At 33.8% G+C, this 20,173-nt stretch overlaps 2 protein-coding genes across 2 annotated transcripts in view; one reads left to right on the plus strand and one right to left on the minus strand.

Annotated features, from left to right (window-relative positions):
- LOC119831954 (nose resistant to fluoxetine protein 6-like) overlaps nt 1–3,559 on the minus strand; it is an 11,342-nt gene extending 7,783 nt beyond the window's left edge. The window contains exons 1-2 of the mRNA XM_038355524.1: nt 3,487–3,559; nt 1,407–1,546 (exon numbers count right to left, since the gene is read on the minus strand). Coding sequence (XP_038211452.1) covers nt 1,407–1,546; nt 3,487–3,559 — 213 coding nt within the window. The remainder of the gene's footprint in view (nt 1–1,406; nt 1,547–3,486) is intronic.
- Nucleotides 3,560–6,905: 3,346 nt separating this feature from the next.
- Nucleotides 6,906–19,753, plus strand: LOC119832083 (O-acyltransferase like protein-like). The gene is made up of 12 exons (XM_038355695.1): nt 6,906–7,030; nt 9,985–10,124; nt 10,544–10,892; nt 11,577–11,685; nt 12,205–12,292; nt 13,836–13,996; nt 14,921–15,106; nt 15,638–15,808; nt 16,151–16,298; nt 17,153–17,339; nt 18,043–18,185; nt 18,914–19,753. The coding sequence occupies exons 1-12, from the start codon at nt 6,961–6,963 to the stop codon at nt 19,052–19,054; spliced, it is 1,893 nt and encodes a 630-aa protein (XP_038211623.1). The 5' UTR covers nt 6,906–6,960; the 3' UTR covers nt 19,055–19,753.
- The last annotated feature ends 420 nt before the right edge of the window (nt 19,754–20,173 follow it).

Raw genomic sequence — 20,173 nt, forward strand, 5'->3', positions numbered from 1 at the left:
AAATTATTTTATAGTTTTTAGTTTGATGTGCTTGAAAAGCGTGTTTTTTAGTTTTTTTAAACTATATTTTATTTTTAATCGATAAAATGATTAAAGAGGAACGTTTATGCATAATATCATCTATTAAACTACTCCAAATTCAAAGCGTGCGAAGCCGCGGCAAAAGCTGATAATAATGTAAAGCTGAGGTTGATTGTATGAACGCGCTAATTTTTAAATTTACAAGATCCCCGAATACTGTAGGCTAAACTTATATCCTATCCTACTAATATTATAAATGCAAAAGTTTGTAAGGATGTGTGTGTGTTCGTTGCTTTTTCACGCAAAAACTACTGAACAGATTGCAATGAAATTTGGTACGTAGATAGCTGGACAACTAGAATAACATATAGGCCACTTTAAATTCCGATATTCCTACGGAATACGGATTTAAGCGGGTGAACCCGCGGGGCGCAGCTAGTAGGCTATATATACTATGAGCGAAGCCAGGGAGGAACACTCGTATTATATACAAGCATTCAGCCCGCGGCGTTACCCGTATAGTCAAGAAAAAAGGTAAAATCGACAAAAATCGACCCGAGAAAAGTCTCGTGTGTCTAACTATCTTTATACCTAGCAAACTTTCCATAACCACTGAATCTATAATCCATATAGATTCAGTGGTTTTGGCGTCAAGAAGATACTGAGAGACAGTTATTTTCACATTTATAATATTGGCAGGGATTATATTTCAGTATTCATTGTGGGAGTCGAGCACGCTTCGGTACGAATTGGGCCAGCTCGCACCGGGGAAGTACCACACCACCACAAAAAACAGCGTGAAATAGTGGCATGCCACTGTGTTTCGTACGGTGAGTGGGGGAGCCGGAGACCCGTTTCCTTTTCCTCACCCGTCCTAGTCCATTCCTTCTTTCCAGCCGTTAATCCTTTCCTTTTCCCTTACCCCATATAAGCGGGCAGCGCATTCACAGAGGTACCTTTGCGAATGTTTATGGGCGGTGGTGATCGCTTACCATCAGGCGAACCACCAGCTCAGCTGCCCGCTATGACATAAAAAAAAAAAAAGAAAAGAAAAGGATAATTATCATGATTTCTCATGCCACAATAGTATTCTTTGGCAAATGTTCAATGCAAGGAAAACAACCACTAAACTATGTTGCAATATTATGAAAACCAGTATGGATTATTCCTTAATCTATATCAATATTATAAAGCTGAATCTATACTAATATTATAATACTGAAGAGTTTGTTTGTTTGTTTGTTTGATCGCACGCACTAATCTCAGGAACTACTGGTCGGATTTGAAAAATTCTTTCAATGTTAGACAGCCCATTTTTGAGGAAGCCTATAGGCTATGTATGTACCACGGGTGAGGCCGGGGCGGACCGCTAGTTTATTGTATACCTCAATCATTTGTATTAACTCATTCCCCGGTCCTGCGTGTAGTGTGAGACCAACTTGGCAGTATACACTTCCCTCTTGGTTGAGACATTGCACGTAGTCATCTAGCTGCGCCAGCGGCGGCAACCGTGCGTACTCTGTGTCTGGAATAAAATAGTCTACAGTTAAATATCGGTATTTTAACTGACTTACAAGGGAGTAGTATCAACAATACAATAAAATAGGCATAGAATTCCGTTAAGATTCGTCGTTGCAGCCTTTTAATAAAGACCTTATTATTATTATTAATGAATACTTTATTAATAAAGACTTCAATAAGGACTTTAATAAAGACTTTTAGCTTTTAGAACGTCCACTGTTAGACATAGGCCTTCCCCAAAGATTTCCAAAGCGACTGATCACCAGCAACTTAAGTCCGGCGGCCATGAAATTTGCTTCAATAATATTTATTGTAAAAGAAATATGACAGAAGCGTGCAAAGAACAACACACGACAAATACATTAAAAGATGTATTTAATTTAAAGTATTTATTTTTATAATCGTAAGAACTACGTGTTTACAAATAGCCCTTTTTTTAATACCAATTTATGTAAACAAGCTTGTCAATATGACGTGTCGTGTAATGGAAGATGAAGAGTTTGTTGTTGCTAATCTCAGGAACTGTTGGACTGATTTCAAAAATTCTTCTGGCATTCTAAATCGTGTGTTCAATTACTTGATTCTAAGTTTTATTTCCATCAGACCGAACCTCGCATACAGTTTTATATGAAGTAGAAAGTTTTTATTCGTGTTTTTTCATAACTGTTTCCATAAAAAAAAAAATCGACCGTTACGGATGTAAGTAAATAAATGTAAATAAAACTTACAATTTCATTGAAAAATAACAGCGTTACAAGTCCGTTATATAACAAAAGAAAACCATCATCTGTTTATTATATTTAATGGTAATAAGCGAACTAAATAAATACAAAAACTACCATGTAATTGACATAAAATCAATTCGATGCGGCTTTGTCCACTTTCCTATATTCTGAATAGTTTCAGTGTGTGGTGTTGATATATATCTCTATATAATGTAGTTACTATACTCCTCCCAAACGGCTGGACTGATTCTGATGAAATTTTGTGTACATATCGGGTAGGTCTGAGAATTGGCCAACATGTATTTTTTATACCTCTAAATGATCAGTCATCCAGTTTCTAAATATATCAACACTACACTAACTGAAGGTGAATTCTATTCATATATTGTTCGTTTAATTATAATGTGGTAATCAATTCATATGTTGTTTACGTATTTGCCATGTTTTTAATAATATAAAGTTCGCCTGCTTAAATTTCGACCTTCATCATTCTCACTTGAATCTGCTTAAAATGTTATGATAATACCAAAATAATGAAAAAATAAAATTATTCACCACAAATGTTTATTACATTTATGAGTACCTGATGTACGTTTTTTTCTCCATAAGAACCTTCGTAGTGGCTTAGCAAAAACTCAAGAATGGAAATGAGGTTTACCACAAAACACTCAAACTTCGCAATTTGAAAAAGAAATTACTTCTAACATTAATTTTATGAATTACTATCTGTGACCCGCGGCGTGAATTGCGTGTTACCCGGATAAGAAGTAGCGTATGCGTTATTGTAGCTAATCCAGACTTAATCCATCTCTGTACCAAATTCATAGATACGATAATCAGCATTCAGGAAAAGGAGTAATAAATACCTGTTACTTGTTGTTATTTCTGTTAGACGTACTTATAACGCTAAGCGAGTAAACGTGATAAATAATTGTATTTCTCTGTAAGTGATTGAAATGTTATCTTAAGAGAAATAAATGTCTTTAAATATCCATCCATACTTACAAACATTCGTGTTTATAATATTAATAAACGTTAATTCTTTAAACTTATATTAAAAATTATAACTCACAATATGTAAATAATTTTATCTCTCTATAAGTGATTAAAACGTTATCTTTAGAGAAATAAATGTCTTTAAATATCCATCCATACTTTCGTGTTTATAATACTATTGAACGTTTATTTCTTTAAACTTATATTGAAAATTATAACTCACCGTTCAAATGATATATAACTCCACTGCACGAATGCAACAGTAACAATACGAAACACGTACCTACAACGATCATTTTAACTGTGCACACTGAGTTAAACTAAACAGAACTGACTACCGGTTGTTTTAACAAAATGAATATAAATTACAGAGTAAAAAATTCGGAAGACCTTTAACAGCGGCCCTTTACTTTTGATAGGAATCTTTTACAATATTTAATTTAATGTAATGTACACTTATGAATATTACACGTAGATAATACAGAAAATAGATTTCTCCAAATGACTACCTGATAAATGGATACCTTCAAGCTGGATCAGGTCTTCGATTATCCAGCTCGCTAACAACGCACAGGAAGCAGTTGGACAAGCAGATTAGACTGCAAGCAGGCCAGAGAAGCCCTACCATTCGTAGACTCTAGACTTGCTAGTCGATTATTAAACCTGCGATTACTACAGCTACGTACAATTACAGGGGCCCTTACAGGGCATGGCCCCTTTAACAAGCATCTCTTTAACTTAGGGATCACTGACAGTCCGTTATGTAGAGCGTGCATGACGACTGAAGAAACGGCAGCCCACGTGATCATGGAATGCACGGCGGTTGCAGAGTACAGGGCAAGACACTTAGGTTGTCCTAGTTCCCTCCCTGAGGTTTTCGACAGCCCACACAAGCTGCTTAGCTTCATGGAGGAGCTGTGATGGTTCCAGCTTGGACTGGCTACCCCCTTCTTTTCTTTTCCCGCAATATAGGCGCTTGACGCCGAGTTACCGAAAACGTGCCTGTATTATCATTATTATTATATTAGAAACATGCCTAGATACAATGCACAGGGGATTGCATGAAGCTAATCTTCATGTTTTAAGATCGCTGCGATGTGGCGAACTCGAGGGCATTTGCTCAGGGGGCTACAAATGCTAGAATGATCTACGAACACCTACACACTGAATGAATCAACGCGGATAGCTATGTCGGTACACAGGACCGCACGCACACATGCGTAAATATCATCGCTCAGAAATAGGAATATGCGATTTACTATTACCTTATTAAATGTACGAAGAATAATCATTACTATTAATTAAGCACATAATAAATTTTTCTTTTTTTTTACTGTATAATATACTTAAAGGCATTATAAAACAGGAATTTAATGCAGTGCCTAAGTTTTTCTATATACATTATGTATTACATATGTGGGTGAAGCCGGGGCGAACGGATAGCTGTCATTCGTTTACAAATAAATAATTCTTTAGAATATAACAATTTCGATAGAATACTCCGAGAACCCTCAATTTCATTGTATTCTAATCATCAATTGTATTTTAATGATATAATAATATTGTTAGCGTAATTTTTTACAATTAATAAATTATAATAATGAATTGATTTTTTGTTCCATGAACAATTATTGTTTTATTTAATTGAATTAAACGTGTGGCAAATGACAATTAAATTGTATTATTTACCCAACTTGAATGAATAATAGAATCAAAAAAATAATGATAGGTTAATTAATATGAACAATAAGATACATAAATGAGAAGATCGAGTTTATAAGAAATCAGCTCATAGTTGAAAATAAGAAAGAATGCTCATACAGAGGCTACTTTTTAAGGTACCGTACTCAGTCTGTAAAAACGGGACGGGATGATTTTCCGCCCTCGCTGTGATTTAAATAAATCTGAACTTACAGTAACCTAACCTAACCAAAAAACATTATAAATATATATTTGATTTCAGATCATGCGTTTGCATGGGCGTCATTCAACAATATAATTATTCATTACCATGTGCCGAGGAGTGATGGCTCAGTGGCCACGGACTTCAATCGAAAAGTAGGAAGTTCGAGACCAGACGAGCGTGCGTGAAATCAATCGATTTTTTATATATTCGTGGTGATCTGAGTAATGTCTATACCCAGATAACCACGACTGGAAACGGCACAGTAACACGTCGAGCGGAAACCAACATTTCATTATCCAAAAAACCCACAAATATGACAAAGAAATAAATGTCGGAAAAACAAAATGGGTTCGGGGTGTTTTAAATTTAAATTTAATGTTATTTTTAATGGTTTGTGCAATGCCATGTTAAACGCCTAAAACATTCGATCACAAACAAAAACATCTATCCATCCACCATTCTATCTATATACAACCTATTACATTCGTGGATACAATTCAAAGCTAAGTTGAATATCACATCTCCTAAAAAATTTGCGCCTAAGAAAATTAGAGAAGCAAATATTCTATTGTGAATAATTGCCACTTACTTGTGTGTTTGTGTGTACTACAATGTTTTGTGCAGGATTGCTGTTAGGTCAGGGCACCTGACTGGCTTTTATTTGGGCGTGCATACTAGACCTCCGCAAGGGGAGGCGGCGCTTGGAGAATATTAAACTATAAAACTAAAAAGCATGTTTTGTATTGCCCGAATTTACATGATCCTGTTAAAAAAAAACATACACAAAGTAAAAATAATCACAAAATACCTCTGAACACTTATTTTAACGATAAACAAACGTCAAATTAATATTCAAGCATCACAGTAATTTAATAATGAATTATTTTTTTCGTATTCTTATTTCCAAGTGATCATAACGTGTGCGCATGTGTGCAGGCGGCTCTGTGTGTGATTGTTGTTGTGTGCGTGCTTAATTCTAGATCTTGTGACTGAAGTCACAGTTCCATTTTACATTAATTAGCACCATTTGAGACCTTTTGACAAATATTTTAAAACATTAGCTGTTATTTTAACAGGCAAAAGACAATATCTAGAAATATTATCTAGAATATTTGACGCAAACCGTTTTTTTTTTTCGAAAAACATTTTATACTTATATTTTATTATTTTTACTCGAAGTACATAGACTTACGGTGCTTTTCTGAATGAATAGGTAAAATATCAGAGTATGAACATTTAAACTAATATTATAAAGAGGTTTGTGAAATTGTGATGTTATTTTAGTTTAAATAAACAAACAAACTCTTCGAGGTTTATACTATTAGTATAAAATGTTTCTTTATGTTTTTAATTGTGTATTATTTTGGAAGTATATGTTTTACTATGTAAACTACGTCTTTATTTATTTTAGGGTCCCGCGGGTTATTAATGAAGTCCAATTCTCTCTTGACCGGTTTTTCGAGTGGGAAGGTTTCCGATACCTAAGCCGGATATCAAAAGTTCCAATAAATTATTATGCCTAATTGAAATATTAACATGGAATTATTATTCGATTTTATCAGGATTTTTGTAGTTTCTTTTCACACTACAGAACTCTCGAGACGCCTGACAAACTCACACTTAGCCGATACCATTTAAGGTCAAAATTGAAGTCCTTATAACCGTCTCAACTCACTACTGATCTTACGTACTAGTAAAGAAATGTATACTGGATACCTTAAATTATTCATTTAGTTAAAATTTCCGCACCAAGCGCCCGCGTTGCGATAATTTTTGATATATTGCGATAAAATGTTATTAATATTGTGGTTCACAGTTTTATTGCTTTCGAGTCGTGATGTCTTTTGTTATAGACTTAATGGTGAGTAGTTGTACTATTTTACGAACGTGTTTTTTTATTAAATAATTACATTTGTATGTTTGTATTAAGTGGGTCAATATCGACTCCCTTAGACTCGATTTTGACCGACTTAAAACAGACAGATTGAATTTAAATTTTGATCGGTTTTCAAGAATTTGTGACAGTTCAATAATTTCATGAGTTTATATCGTTATCCTAATTAGGAGCGGTAGGATTAAATAATTCTCTTACGTTTGTTTAAGAGGAAGTGAGACATTTACTTGATTCTATCATTAAAGCGTGCCTCTTTTAATAATTATTACATACAAAATCAAAAATCTCCTATATTATATTTATTGAGAAAATTATTTTATTAAATAAAATTATGCCAAGTGCTTATATTTCGTTTTTAGAAACGGAAATTTGTTGAACACTATAATATCATTTGATTTTTTTAATTATTTGTGTTATGTTCTTTTCTAGTACCGGGTTTTTAATATACATAGTAAATTAAATATTCTTCAAAACAATATTCTATGGCGTTGCGAAGTTCGCCGGCACAGCTAGTATATAATAAATTTATAAACATAATATATATAATATATATAATAAATAAGACAATGCATGGTGTCTGCCTGCTTTAGGAAAATTACGTATGTCGGTCACGATTTAGCAACGTCAAATATTTAATAGATACTTGCAATATAAACATTGTAAATATAATAATTATGTAATACAAATGATGAAAAACTTGTTATTGTCAAATCCTACCAATATTATAAACGCGAAAGTTTGTAAGGATGTAAATTTAAAAAAAATCTGTCTCGTAACAAGATCCCCGAATACTATAGGCTATACTTATATTCTATCCTACTAATATTATAAATGCGAAAGTTTGTAAGGATGTGTGTCTGTTTGTTGCTCTTTCAAGCAAAGACTACTGAACCGATTGCAAAATTTTGGTACGTAGACCGCTAGACAACTGGAATAACATAAAGGCAACTTTTATCCCGATATTCCTACGGGATACGGACTAACGCGGGTGAAACCGGGGAGGCCAGGGGGGGCACAACTAGTCCTATATAATGCAAAGGGGAAAATGGAACCCTACTTCTAAAATCTAAATAAACATTTGCTACCAGTCTGTCTGTCTCTCTAGTCGTTCTATCTGTCTGTCTTGCGGGTCCGCGTGTATTATTTTACAGGCAGTTAATGATCCACATACAAACTTTTCATCTGAATATGTTTTGTTTATATTCAACTTTGTGTTTAGGGGCTACAATGTAAAAAATATACCCTTATACTTATATATTCGCTTTACATCTGTTTGTATGTTTGTATGTAACCGACTCCTTTAAACTCAATTTTGAACCAATTTTCCAAGGTTAATTCATTCTTTATACATACAATAGTTCATTTTTCAAATACGTGATTAGAATTGATAGGATTAAATAATTTCCTTATATATATTCTGTATTAGAGCGAGTGAATTCTATCAGTTTTTTTTTTATTTTTTTTTCACATACTATTTATACTTTATTGTGTAATATCATAAAATATAGAAAAATTATATCTTTATTATATCATATTTATATTTATTATTTATTTATATTGATTGATTCTATTATATTTCTATTTATTCAGTATACAATTAACAATATCTTTCACGCCATCGAAATAAATAAATTACTACTAATTCATAATCTAAAGTAAATTTGAAGTTTTTACTCTTAAGGTAGGTCTAGTTTTAATAATATTCATAGTATAAATTGCTTACAAATTTTAAACCAGATTCTTAGCATGACCCCGTTTCTTGAATATTGCGTATAATTATTAATTTATAATGCTTAATTGTACAAAAAAAGTAAACCTTATACAAAATAATTAGTCGCATATATTTCATATAAAAACAGCCTTATTGCTACACAGCATCCTCTGCCAGGCAGCTAAATGATCTACACTAATATTATAAATCTGAAGACTTTGCCTGCTTTTTTGTTTGAACGCATTAATCTCAGAAACTATTGGTCCGATTTGAAAAATTATTTCAGTGTTAGATAGCATTTTTATTGAGGAAGGTTACAGGCTATATATGTACCACGGGCGAAGCCTGGGGCTTACCGCTACTATTGTATATTAATGTAAATTTGTGACGCAAAAACGATTAAAATATAGGTATTTTAAACGTGGAAAATGTTAAAACTGTACAAAATGGCGATTCGAAAGTGCTTCTATAAGAAGTCTAATTGAATAAATAAATGTTTGAGTTTGAGATTGTTTTGTATCGGGGATTACAATCCGGAAGAATGAAATAAACCGAACAACAATTTGTTTATGAAATATTTGTATTTCGCATTAAAAATGAAACTTTATAGTTCGCTTTGGCCGACCCTGCCGAAGGTTATAAAACCTTCATTGAACTCTTTTTAAGTTTTACGTAAATACTCCTTTTGGAGTTGAGCGAATGGATAATACGATATATTAATTCACCATAATAATACGTAATAAAAAAACCGAAACTGTGATTTTTATTGGTGATTTTTATTAATCTTCAAATAATGTCATATCACAAATCATCGAAGGTACTCGTGAGCCCTTGCCCTTGCGGCTTCGCTCGCGCAGTTAAAGGACAGACAGTGCCAAGTTTTACCCACATAGTTCCTAAAAACTATCCTAGTGAGGTTCAGGTCTCAAGCTATCTATGTACCAAATTTCATCCAAATCAGTTCAACGGACAGATATACAGAGTTGTTTTTGCATTGGTATATCAGTTCGGATAATATTGGTCTCCGGAAGTCGTGAAATGAATCACTAAAATTTCCAAGTCGATGCAGGGTCAGTTAAATATTTTCCGTATGAGAGAATAAACAACTTTTACTGATTCATGCGTAATCTTGGGTATTTTGATGTATATTACGAATTAAATATTTTTGAAGAAAATTCGAATTAAAATGACTCCGTTTCATCAAATCTAGAAACTGAATACGCGAGAATGCCGCCTCTGTTCCATTTGGACCAGTACGACCGATGTTTGAGCCAAGAAGATGGTCTATACTGCATCATGAGCATCTCACTCAGGGCAAATCAGAAAAATGAACTGATGCAAATGATTGAGGTAAGTTTATTAAATATGAATAATCTGACTGCCCCCTTGGTATAGTGGTTAATACATAAGCGTAGAACCGATGGGTCCTGGGTTCGATTCCCGGTGGCATGAGACAGATTATAAATCTGCCCCGTACCCCACTACGGGATATGGGACTTGACTGTATGAATTACTTATAGAAAACAGGCAGTAAAAAGTGAATTCGGTTTAAAGTATTATTGAATTTAATATAAACCCGAGAATAAATAACAATAAATAATAAATTCAATTCGGCAATTAAATATGACAAAATAAATTTAAAAGACGGAGAATAAATTTTAAAAATGGAATGATTTTTTTTTTTATTATTTGTATATTGTTTTTGTTCATACAGTCGTCGAGTTCGTAGATCGATTTTTTTTTCAAATAAACTTATTTTGTGTTTTCAGAAATACTCAGCAGACGAAATTATTCATTATAACCACACTTATTTAGACCACGGGATATGTGTCACTCATAGATGTAAGTCATTTATTTCGAATATAAACAAAGGAAACACAAAGGACCTACAATCGGCCCTTGAGAGATGCATCAACGAATATTATGAGAAAAGATACGGTTTAAGTACCAGCATCTCAATTCATTACTGTAAAAAACCAAACGAGGGCCTCGATATAGATATAGGTGATTGGATTTTTGGTGGATCTCTGCTTATGCTGGTGACTATAAATCTTGTTGCGACTGTGTATGACCTGCGACTGAATCGAAAGCTAGACAAGGACGGGCGAAATAGAACTGGTGAGTAGTAGTCGATTGCGGTAATTGATAATTGTAAGATATTTTGAAATCAGATATTAAAAATGCACGCATTTTTAACTTTCCATGAAGATAAGATGGGATATTAAATTTTTTATAAACTTTGGTCCAAGTCAGGCAGTTTTACTACAGGTCAATGGGTTTTTATTCTGGCATTTGACCCACAGCATATACAAATCAATTTGGGGATTTTGTCAGCTAGCAATACCTGCAATACAATGGTAATTTTCGAATTCTTGTAGACTACAAGTCTTGAAAAGAGCGTTGATTACAATAAGAATTAAATGGCGCCAAAAATCTCGCCCATTATATTTACATTCTGCTCAATCGAAAATTTCTCATGACATACGGCGTAATACGGACACTGAAAGTAATTTACTTTAGTGTTTTATTATAAGCGTTGATTATAACCGGTTAAAGTTAGCATTAATAAATGCTTTAAGCACTAATAAAATGTTTTCTCCCATCACACAGAAAGAAAACACTTTAAAATACCGGAATGATACAATGATACACATCACATTTGATTCTTTTAAAGTTTAGACCAATTTAAGTATGCCCAGTGACCTTCATATTCGTAATTACAATGGTTAAATGATGGATGCTTACATCATTATAGCGCCAAGGTATATTTTTACCATTTATTACATGTTTAATATTCTCTAGGGAACCAATTGTTGCTGTGTTTCTCAATTGTACGAAACTGGAAGCAATTAATTTGTCCTGAGACCAGAGATGAACGATTTGAAATATTCAAAGGGATTAATGGCTTAAGGTAAATAATTGTTTTTTCTTTAATAAGGTAACGCAGCCTTAATAAGTATTAAGGCTCCGTTTTATACTGTTATATGGCCTCAAGTATTATGCGATTCAATTACGGATAGGCCATTTTGTGACGTCACAAGTGCAAAATTATAAACATTAAAAATTATAAGCAGTTATTGAAATGCAAAAGAGTTTCGAAGAAAATCTCTCTTTGTTTTAGTAATAATGTCATAAACATAAAAACAATTGAATCCTCTATTTTTATTATAGTCCATGTCACATGACACATGGGGGAGCCGGAGGCCCATATCCTTTTCCTTACCCTTCCCAGTCCTTTCCTTTATTCCTATCTCCAATCCCTTTCCAAAAAGTCGGCAATCCATTTGTAGAGGCGTAAGGTCTGCAATGGACCTTATGCCTCTCCAAATGTTCATGGGCGGTGGTAGCGCTTACCATCAGGCGTCCCACCAGCTCCATTGCCGACTGTAACATAAAAAAAAAAAAAACATGACTTATGCTTCATTTTCAGATCGATTTTGACCTTCCTCATGATATTTGCTCACACGATGTGGCTCATGGCTTGCGGTTACATTGACAACCCTCTCGATTTTGAAAAGGTATTTATTGTATATAGTTCTCGTCAAATGGACAAATTTGGGTTTCAAAACACTCAAATTGTGTCACCCGTTTTGCATTTGTGTGACCCGCCTCCACCAAATTGACCCGCGCCTACCGGTACGTAGGTACTATAATATTATTATGTATTTACACAAATGTTTTTTTGAATTTTTGTTATTATTTCGCTGATAGCAGGAATGAATATTAAAAAATCGTCAAACGAGTATTCGATATGATAGGCTTTTTTTCGATTTCCCCATAATATTACGCCATCTCCCGGAGGCGTTTATTCATTTGTTTTTAATGTATAAGTTTGCGATGCGATGTGATTGGGTTACGTTCAGTTTATTTACAATCTGCACAGAAACAGTAGGTTCTCGTGTATGCTTGGGAAAAGTAAATTCTCTCGTCTCGTCTATACAACTGCGCTGTATTCGCATTAAAGTCTCAGGAAAAGTAATGAGTCGAATGATACGAATCACATTTTTCTTACAGTTTATAATATCGCTACTACATTGCATACTAACTGTGCAGTTGTTACAATCTTACGGTTATATATGAATAAAGATTAATGTTGCTGTATGTCTTTTAAGCGTTTTAGTAATATATTCGTAGAAAGCTTCTAACTGGATGTAAGTAATTTTGTTTATTGTTTAAATGTTTTGTATTTGTAAATTAATCTGTAGAATTTATAGGCATGTACAAAACAATTCCCACGGACGGCCATTGCCTTTGTGTATGCGGGCGAAGAATGTATTTCCCATGATAATACGAATCTTCGCACACTAATGAAGCCCTAACATTATATCGTCTCTACCAGAATAACTAGTAAGCAATAGAAACACTAACTATTGCCCGTGGACTCGACCGGCACATCAAAACCTTTTTTAGGCAGACCGAAGTAACTTTATGTCATTTTTTAACTCATTATATTAGAGAAAGGAACAGCTTATAAATGTAGAAAAATGAATTTCAACAAAGAGCAAAATGTCTAACAGCCAATTATAAGCTTCCTTTCTTTCTTTCTTTTTTTTTCTCATCATCATCATCATCATCAGCCCATATATGTTCCTACTACTGGGACACAGGCTTCCTATGAGGGTGTCTTTTCTATATTTCTAAAATTATTAACTTAAAATTATTAATTATCAAAAGTAATATACTGAGCTGGTCTATACACCAAAATAAATTGAACCTTATTTAATGATCGAAGCAATCAATACATGAATATTTTATTTCATTGAATTACAGAAAAACTCAATCATTCATTAGGAAATTAAGTTTAACTAACTCCGATAACATTGAAGGTAGAACTGAACCCACACAACTACGCACTTATTCTAACAACAACTAACAAATTTATTTCCTTTTCTTTCAATTAGACTTAAAATGTAATGTAACATTGTTAAGGGAGAAGCCACCGACAAGCGAAACACAGTTCCCAACTAGTTCGGTAGTCAGTGGGTCGTATAAGAGAGGTACTTTATTTTATGTCAATAAATATGTTTTTATTTGTTTATTTATTTAGTGAATTACTTTCAGACATACGATAACATCCTGTATCACTTCATCTACAACGGAATGATGTTGGTGCAGACTTACTTCCTTATGTCGGGCTGCTTACTCGTCTTCTCCTTGATGCTGAACCCTGAGACCATCAGTTGGGGGCAATTGCCACTGATATTGTTTTATAGATGGTGCAGGTATTTGTTTTAATATTATTTTCAGAATTACACTTTTTTACACGTTAATTGCTGTTGTCTTGAATCAATTAAATAGTTTAACAATAAAGCAATATTACATAATGAAGTTTAATTGCCCTTATATAATTGCTCTGCTTATCTGTTAATAGAATTATTTTATTGTGCTGATTATATTTAATTTTAATTAATGTAAACATCCGTAAGTAATTAAACACTTAACACCCCATAAAAAACTCTTGACCAGTTTCTTATGTTTTTTTATTCCATTATAGTCTTTAATTTTAATAATATTCGTCTAAAATCACAATAGAATATCCTATCGATATTATAAACCCGAAAGTTTGCATAAATGTATGGTTGTTGTAATTTTTTCACGCAAAAACCTCTGTTGGGATCTGTACGAATGTAGGTACAGAGATAAATTATAGTCTGGATTAACATATAGGCAACATTAAAGCCGGGCACAAAGCGAGTGAAACCACAGGTTCTAGTTCTATGTCTCCGGTTTCTCCCAAGAAAATTCCCATGATAATTAGCTATTTCATCGCGTTAAAAATTACCCTCCATCGCAATACATATAGGGTACATAAATACATCATATCAAAGAGTGTTCTAGCCATCGCGAATATATTTATGGGCGGTAATGATCGCTTACCATCAGGCGGACCACCAGAACAGTAGCCCGCATAAGGCATAAAAATATCTATTGTAGCCAATCTATGTCTTTTCCTTGAAGCTCAACCACACTCTTTTTTTATCGACTATCGGAGAATACCAAAACTTTGTGGAATTTATCATTCAATAATCATTATATTTCTGACACTTTCGATTACCGCCTATGCCTCAAATCGCTTCATAAAGAAAGACAAACAAACACACACTTTCGCATTTACAAAATTAGTAAGGAATTAAGGATATCCCCAGGTTAACCGGCAGTTTGGCAGTAACTCTCGGCTTCATCACCACTTGGTACCGCCATTTCGGGTATGGACCACTCTGGGACTACCACGTGACGCCCATCATCGAAAACTGCCGCCAGTATTGGTGGTCTCACATCCTATTCATTAACAACTACGTGGAGGGAAATAAGGGCTGCGCCATTCAGACATGGTATGGACTAACTACATAATGCATTTGATTTGCGTGATGCTTAAATTTTTGAAATTTTTTTCACCTATTTTTCTTTTTTCAAATTATTATTACGGGGTTATATTTATAGTTCATACATTCTTTTTGTGTCTACGTTACGTCAGATAGTAATAAAAACAAATCCAAAGATGAACCTTGATGCCACAATGATTCCTACATCAGGATCTAGTATTTGAATGTGAAACATTTTAGTACATTTTCATTTTAATGATCTCAACGGACTTATTGATTTTTTTAAATAAGGAAGGCAACGGTTTTTGTGTGATAAGCACATGAGGAAATAGCTAGGCCTTCTACTAGTTTTTAATCGCGCAATATAAATAAAAGATTTTATTAATACTGGAAATTAATGCTTCTCTTTTGTTAGACACTATTCTCTACATTTTGTTCCTGATTTGAAATCAGTATTTTTCTTCCTCGTTCTGCAAAGATTTTTATAATTAGACATTCAATAAACGATATGGGGGTTATTACAAAATAAAATAATTGCAGGCATTTAGCAGTAGAGCTGCAATTATTTGTCATCGGCCTGGTGGTGCTCATGCTAACACGAGCCCGCGGCAGAAAGCTGGCCATATTCGTCATGTTCCTTGTGGGCTGTGTGGGACCAGCTCTGCATGTTTGGATCCAGGATTATGATGGAGTTATCATTATGCAACCGGAGTATGTATTTTTTGTGGAAATCGAATACAGTTTTGCTATATTAATAAATTTCGCTCAGTTTATTATGATTAAAATGTAATAAACGTATTGTTTAAAAATCGGGAAACTGAACTAAAGCGATAACAAATGAAATAGGCCTTGTCTTTCTGCGACTGAAATGAATCTTGATTTTAATTATTAAAATATTTTAATTAAATTAAATTATTGAAATACCACAAACCTGTCTCTAATTTGAAAGTCAAGAAGCATATTGCTGGAAATTTTCAGAGATTATTTACTTTAAATCTTCTTTCATTTTAAATTTATATGACGAAGCATGAAAATAATAATGAGATTTTCTAGGTTTTACCGCAAATTCCAAAGTGATATGTTCAGTAACGTGCATATAAAGTTTCACAACAACATCGCCTGCTACGCGATAGGCATGATCTTGGGCCTTTTTATATACAACGCGCAGAAAAGGAGGACTTTCGAAATCTCTAAGAATGAGGTGAGTCGTATTTTCTATAAGAACTTGGGATTATCTCACTGGTATTAAAAAGTTTTGTATTTTTGTATGTTTGTAACCCTTTTACGCAAAAACCACTGCAGTGATTTCAGAAACCTTATTTCACCATTAGAAAGCTGCAACTTAACTGAGTGACATATGTACATGAGCGAATCCGGAGCGAACAGTTAATTTTACATAAATAGAATAAACGTTTTGAGTTTCTTGCGTTTGCGATATGGTTTAAATTTATTCACAAATATCAGGTGATAATGGATATTTCAGGTATTAATTGTAAAAATAAATACTTAAAATTTATTCACAAATACTACCGGTTGACAAAGAATTTTTCAGGTTAAAAATATATAGTTAAAAACGAGTGTGAAATGTCTTATTATTTGTTTTACCTTAATTCTTAATGACTCTGAACAATTAATATTAAATTTAGTACGTTAACACTACCTTGGCCTTATTGGAGTAGGTAAAAATATCTGACTTCTCCAAAAAATTATTTGTTTTTCGAAAGTAAATGATATTTATTTATTCTACATTGCGCCGACAATACTTATTTCAATATTAATTGAATCACATGGAGATGTCTTATAAATTAAACTGAAATTTAAAAAACCCCGGCCTCGTTTTGTGGTGCCGGCCATTTTGATTTATAATTTTTATTATTTGGAAGCCCTTTCATTTCATATCCAATGATGAACGTTGAGGGAGTTGTGAAAAAGTATTTAATCCGATATTAGTTTCGGCCGCTATGTTAAACCGATTGTTTTAAAACAACTATAAGCCCCCAAAAGGAAAGTGACTTTGAAAACTGGTTATTAATTAATAAATTATCATCGTTCCAGAAGCTAGGCTACATCACGTGGGCCGTCATTCCTCTCATAATACTCTGGTATTTTTCGGGAACGGTTTTCTATAAGGAGGGGGAAAAGGCGTCAATGACCTCGAGGCTGGTGTATGCGGCGTCCCACAGGGCTCTGCTTGGGGCCGGTTTATCATATCTGATATTAAGCCTGGTGTTCAAGTTTGAAGGTAATTAATGTAAATTTATAACAAAAGGGCATGTTAACCTTATGTTAAATTGAGGTTGTGTACAAGTTTAAAGGTCATACTAAAAATTTAAAAAACAAAATTTGACCAGTTTTTTTTTTCATTAATTAAGAACTTGTTTAAGTTCAGTCGCGGTCATAATTTCCACTTAGAAAAGAGGATTTTTGCTCTCGATACGATTGCTAGATCGGGACTGAACTTGTAGAATTTCCTTAACCCTTCGTTACACTTACAAAGAAATACCAAATTGTTACAATTCGTATATACCTTTTTTTTCTTTTTTTAACGTTGGGAAATGCATTTACGCATCCCCCTCGACAGTTTTGCTGGTATGTGAGACTCGTAATCAAACCCTACCCACTAAAACCCAACGGTGGCCATCGTTCGCCATTAACGGCGGGGGTTAACAGCCACGCCTTATACCCCCACACAATTCGTGTATACCTAGGATAAATTGTTTTTATACATTTTCACCTTGACATCAAAACGGTTGCGTTAGTGTGATTTATGATTTAGCAAGCAAATATGGCAGTGGGAGACAGTTACTTCTAGTCAGAGCTAGGCTGAGCTAGCCAGAACTGAGGTATATTTACATTAAGTCTAATTCAAACAAACTACATTAACTTTAAGTCAAATCAATAAGCTCTGCTGGTGTGACATAGATTACTACAGGATACCGTTTCAGACATTGTCCGAGGCTTCCTCGAGTGGAGCGGTTGGAGGGTGCCGAGCAAGCTTTCCTATGCGGTCTTCTTGATTCATGTCAGCGTAGTGCATTACTTGCAAGGCACTAGACACCAATTGGGTCATGCAGCATTCTTCCATGTGGTACGAACTTTGATTTTTTTCATTTTAGGTTTTTTTGTTTGGTCTTACGCGAGTTAAGCTTTTGATATTAGAGACTTATTGTGATTTCCGTTAAATAAATTTGATTTCATATATAAAAAGGTTTCTTTGAAAATTATCGCAATAACGTGTTTTTTTCTCTTCTGTAGTACTTTTTTTTTCTTTTATACATATTTTCTATTTTTTTTTCTTTTGTGTACAACAATGAGAAAACAGACATACAGACGTGTTTTCTCATTGTTCTATAAAAAAGGAGACAAAAATTAGAATTATTGCTTGATGTGTTTATTACATTAGTATATATTTTGTAGTAGCAATAGTGGTTTTCGAACCAAAAGCTCTAACATTTACTTATTCAATTAGATTAGATTTCTCCTAGTAGCATTTTTGAAGACGTAAATGTACCCGACTCCCACAGAAGATCGGTAGGAATTAGCAGGATGCTACTGTGTTTTTATCGGCGTGTGGGATGGTCCGAGGCCTGTGTCCATACGCTTCCCAGACCTTTCCTTTATTCCCTCCATCAATCCTATTTTATCCCTTTCCAGTAAAGTGGCTATCCATTAGTACAGGCTCAAGGTGCTCAATGCTCAGGCAAATGTTAATGGTCGGTGCTGGTCGCTTACCATCAAGTGACCCTCCAGATCCTTTGCCAACTCTCACATAAAATGCCAACATTTCTCATTTAAATAATTGATTTTTTTTTTCAGATAATTAGCCACCTGGGCGTCGTGTGGGCATCGTACATTCTAGCCCTGCCCATGCACATTCTGGTCGAAGTTCCCATCACTGCTTGTTTCAAGTTCTTGCTGTATGAGAGAAACGTTAACGCCGTGAAAAAGATTGAATAACTTATGGAAGTTTTAACTTAAGACTAGAAAGGGATACTCGTATCGTTATAGAGCTGATTGTGTTTTTATTTATAAGTAGGATATGATATGACGTGTGGTTGAAATCCGTCCAATGAGTTTCTTAAATTCTTGTATTTATTTACTACTAGCTGCGCCTCGCGGTTTCACCCGCGTAAGTCTGTGTTCTGTAGCAATATTGGGATAAAAATTGCCTATGTGTTATTCCAGTTGTCCAGCTATATCCGTACCAAATTGTATTGCAATCGGTTCAGTATTTTTTGCGTGAAAGAGTATCAAACATACACACATCCTCACAAATTTCGCATTTATAATATTAGTAGGATTTAGGAAACAGTGTATCAAAGCTGCAGAATAATTGGAAAATATATACTCTGCATCCCGTTATATGGAAATACACAATTTCTTTCAGTCATTTCCCCCAGCTTCAATATTTGTCAGATGGTAAACCCACTATCTTGAAGAAATTAAAAAGGTTACTTGTTGTAGGGCTGCTGACTCGGCGGCCGAGAGAGATTATTACATCTTAAACGGCGTAATGTATTATTAACCGACTTTAAAAGAGGTCAATAGTTCAAGGAAATTGTCACCAAGATATTTTATAATACTTATTCTGTTACAGCCCATTGCATATTAACGATAATCGTCGGTTCGATTCCTGCTTCAACCAATGTTTTATCGACCTTTATACGTTTTTCTATCAAATAGTCTGTTGGGGTACCGTCTGATTGTAAAACTATCTGTGAAATGCATATGCCCCATAACATTTGTATCGATGGATGCTCCATGTCCCCATGTAATATAAATATAAATATTGTATGTAGAACATCCTATGTTATGGATATTATACATTTAAATGTTATACTTGTTGTAATTTGCTTTTAAAAAGCATGCCATAATAAATAACCTCGATATTTGAGAAATTTTTCTATTCTTTCAAAATTTCTCATTTATAAAGCATTTCAATGCTATAAAAACTAAAAATTAAACCTCGATATTTATTGATTACAAAAAAAAATTCAATTGTTTAACATATCAGTTTATTTGAATGAAATGCAAATGAAATAAATGTATAAGTAAATGTCAATTTGTTATTTTCTA

This window comes from Zerene cesonia, chromosome 14 (genome assembly GCF_012273895.1).
Source record: "Zerene cesonia ecotype Mississippi chromosome 14, Zerene_cesonia_1.1, whole genome shotgun sequence".
NCBI classification, from domain to species: Eukaryota; Metazoa; Arthropoda; class Insecta; order Lepidoptera; family Pieridae; genus Zerene; species Zerene cesonia.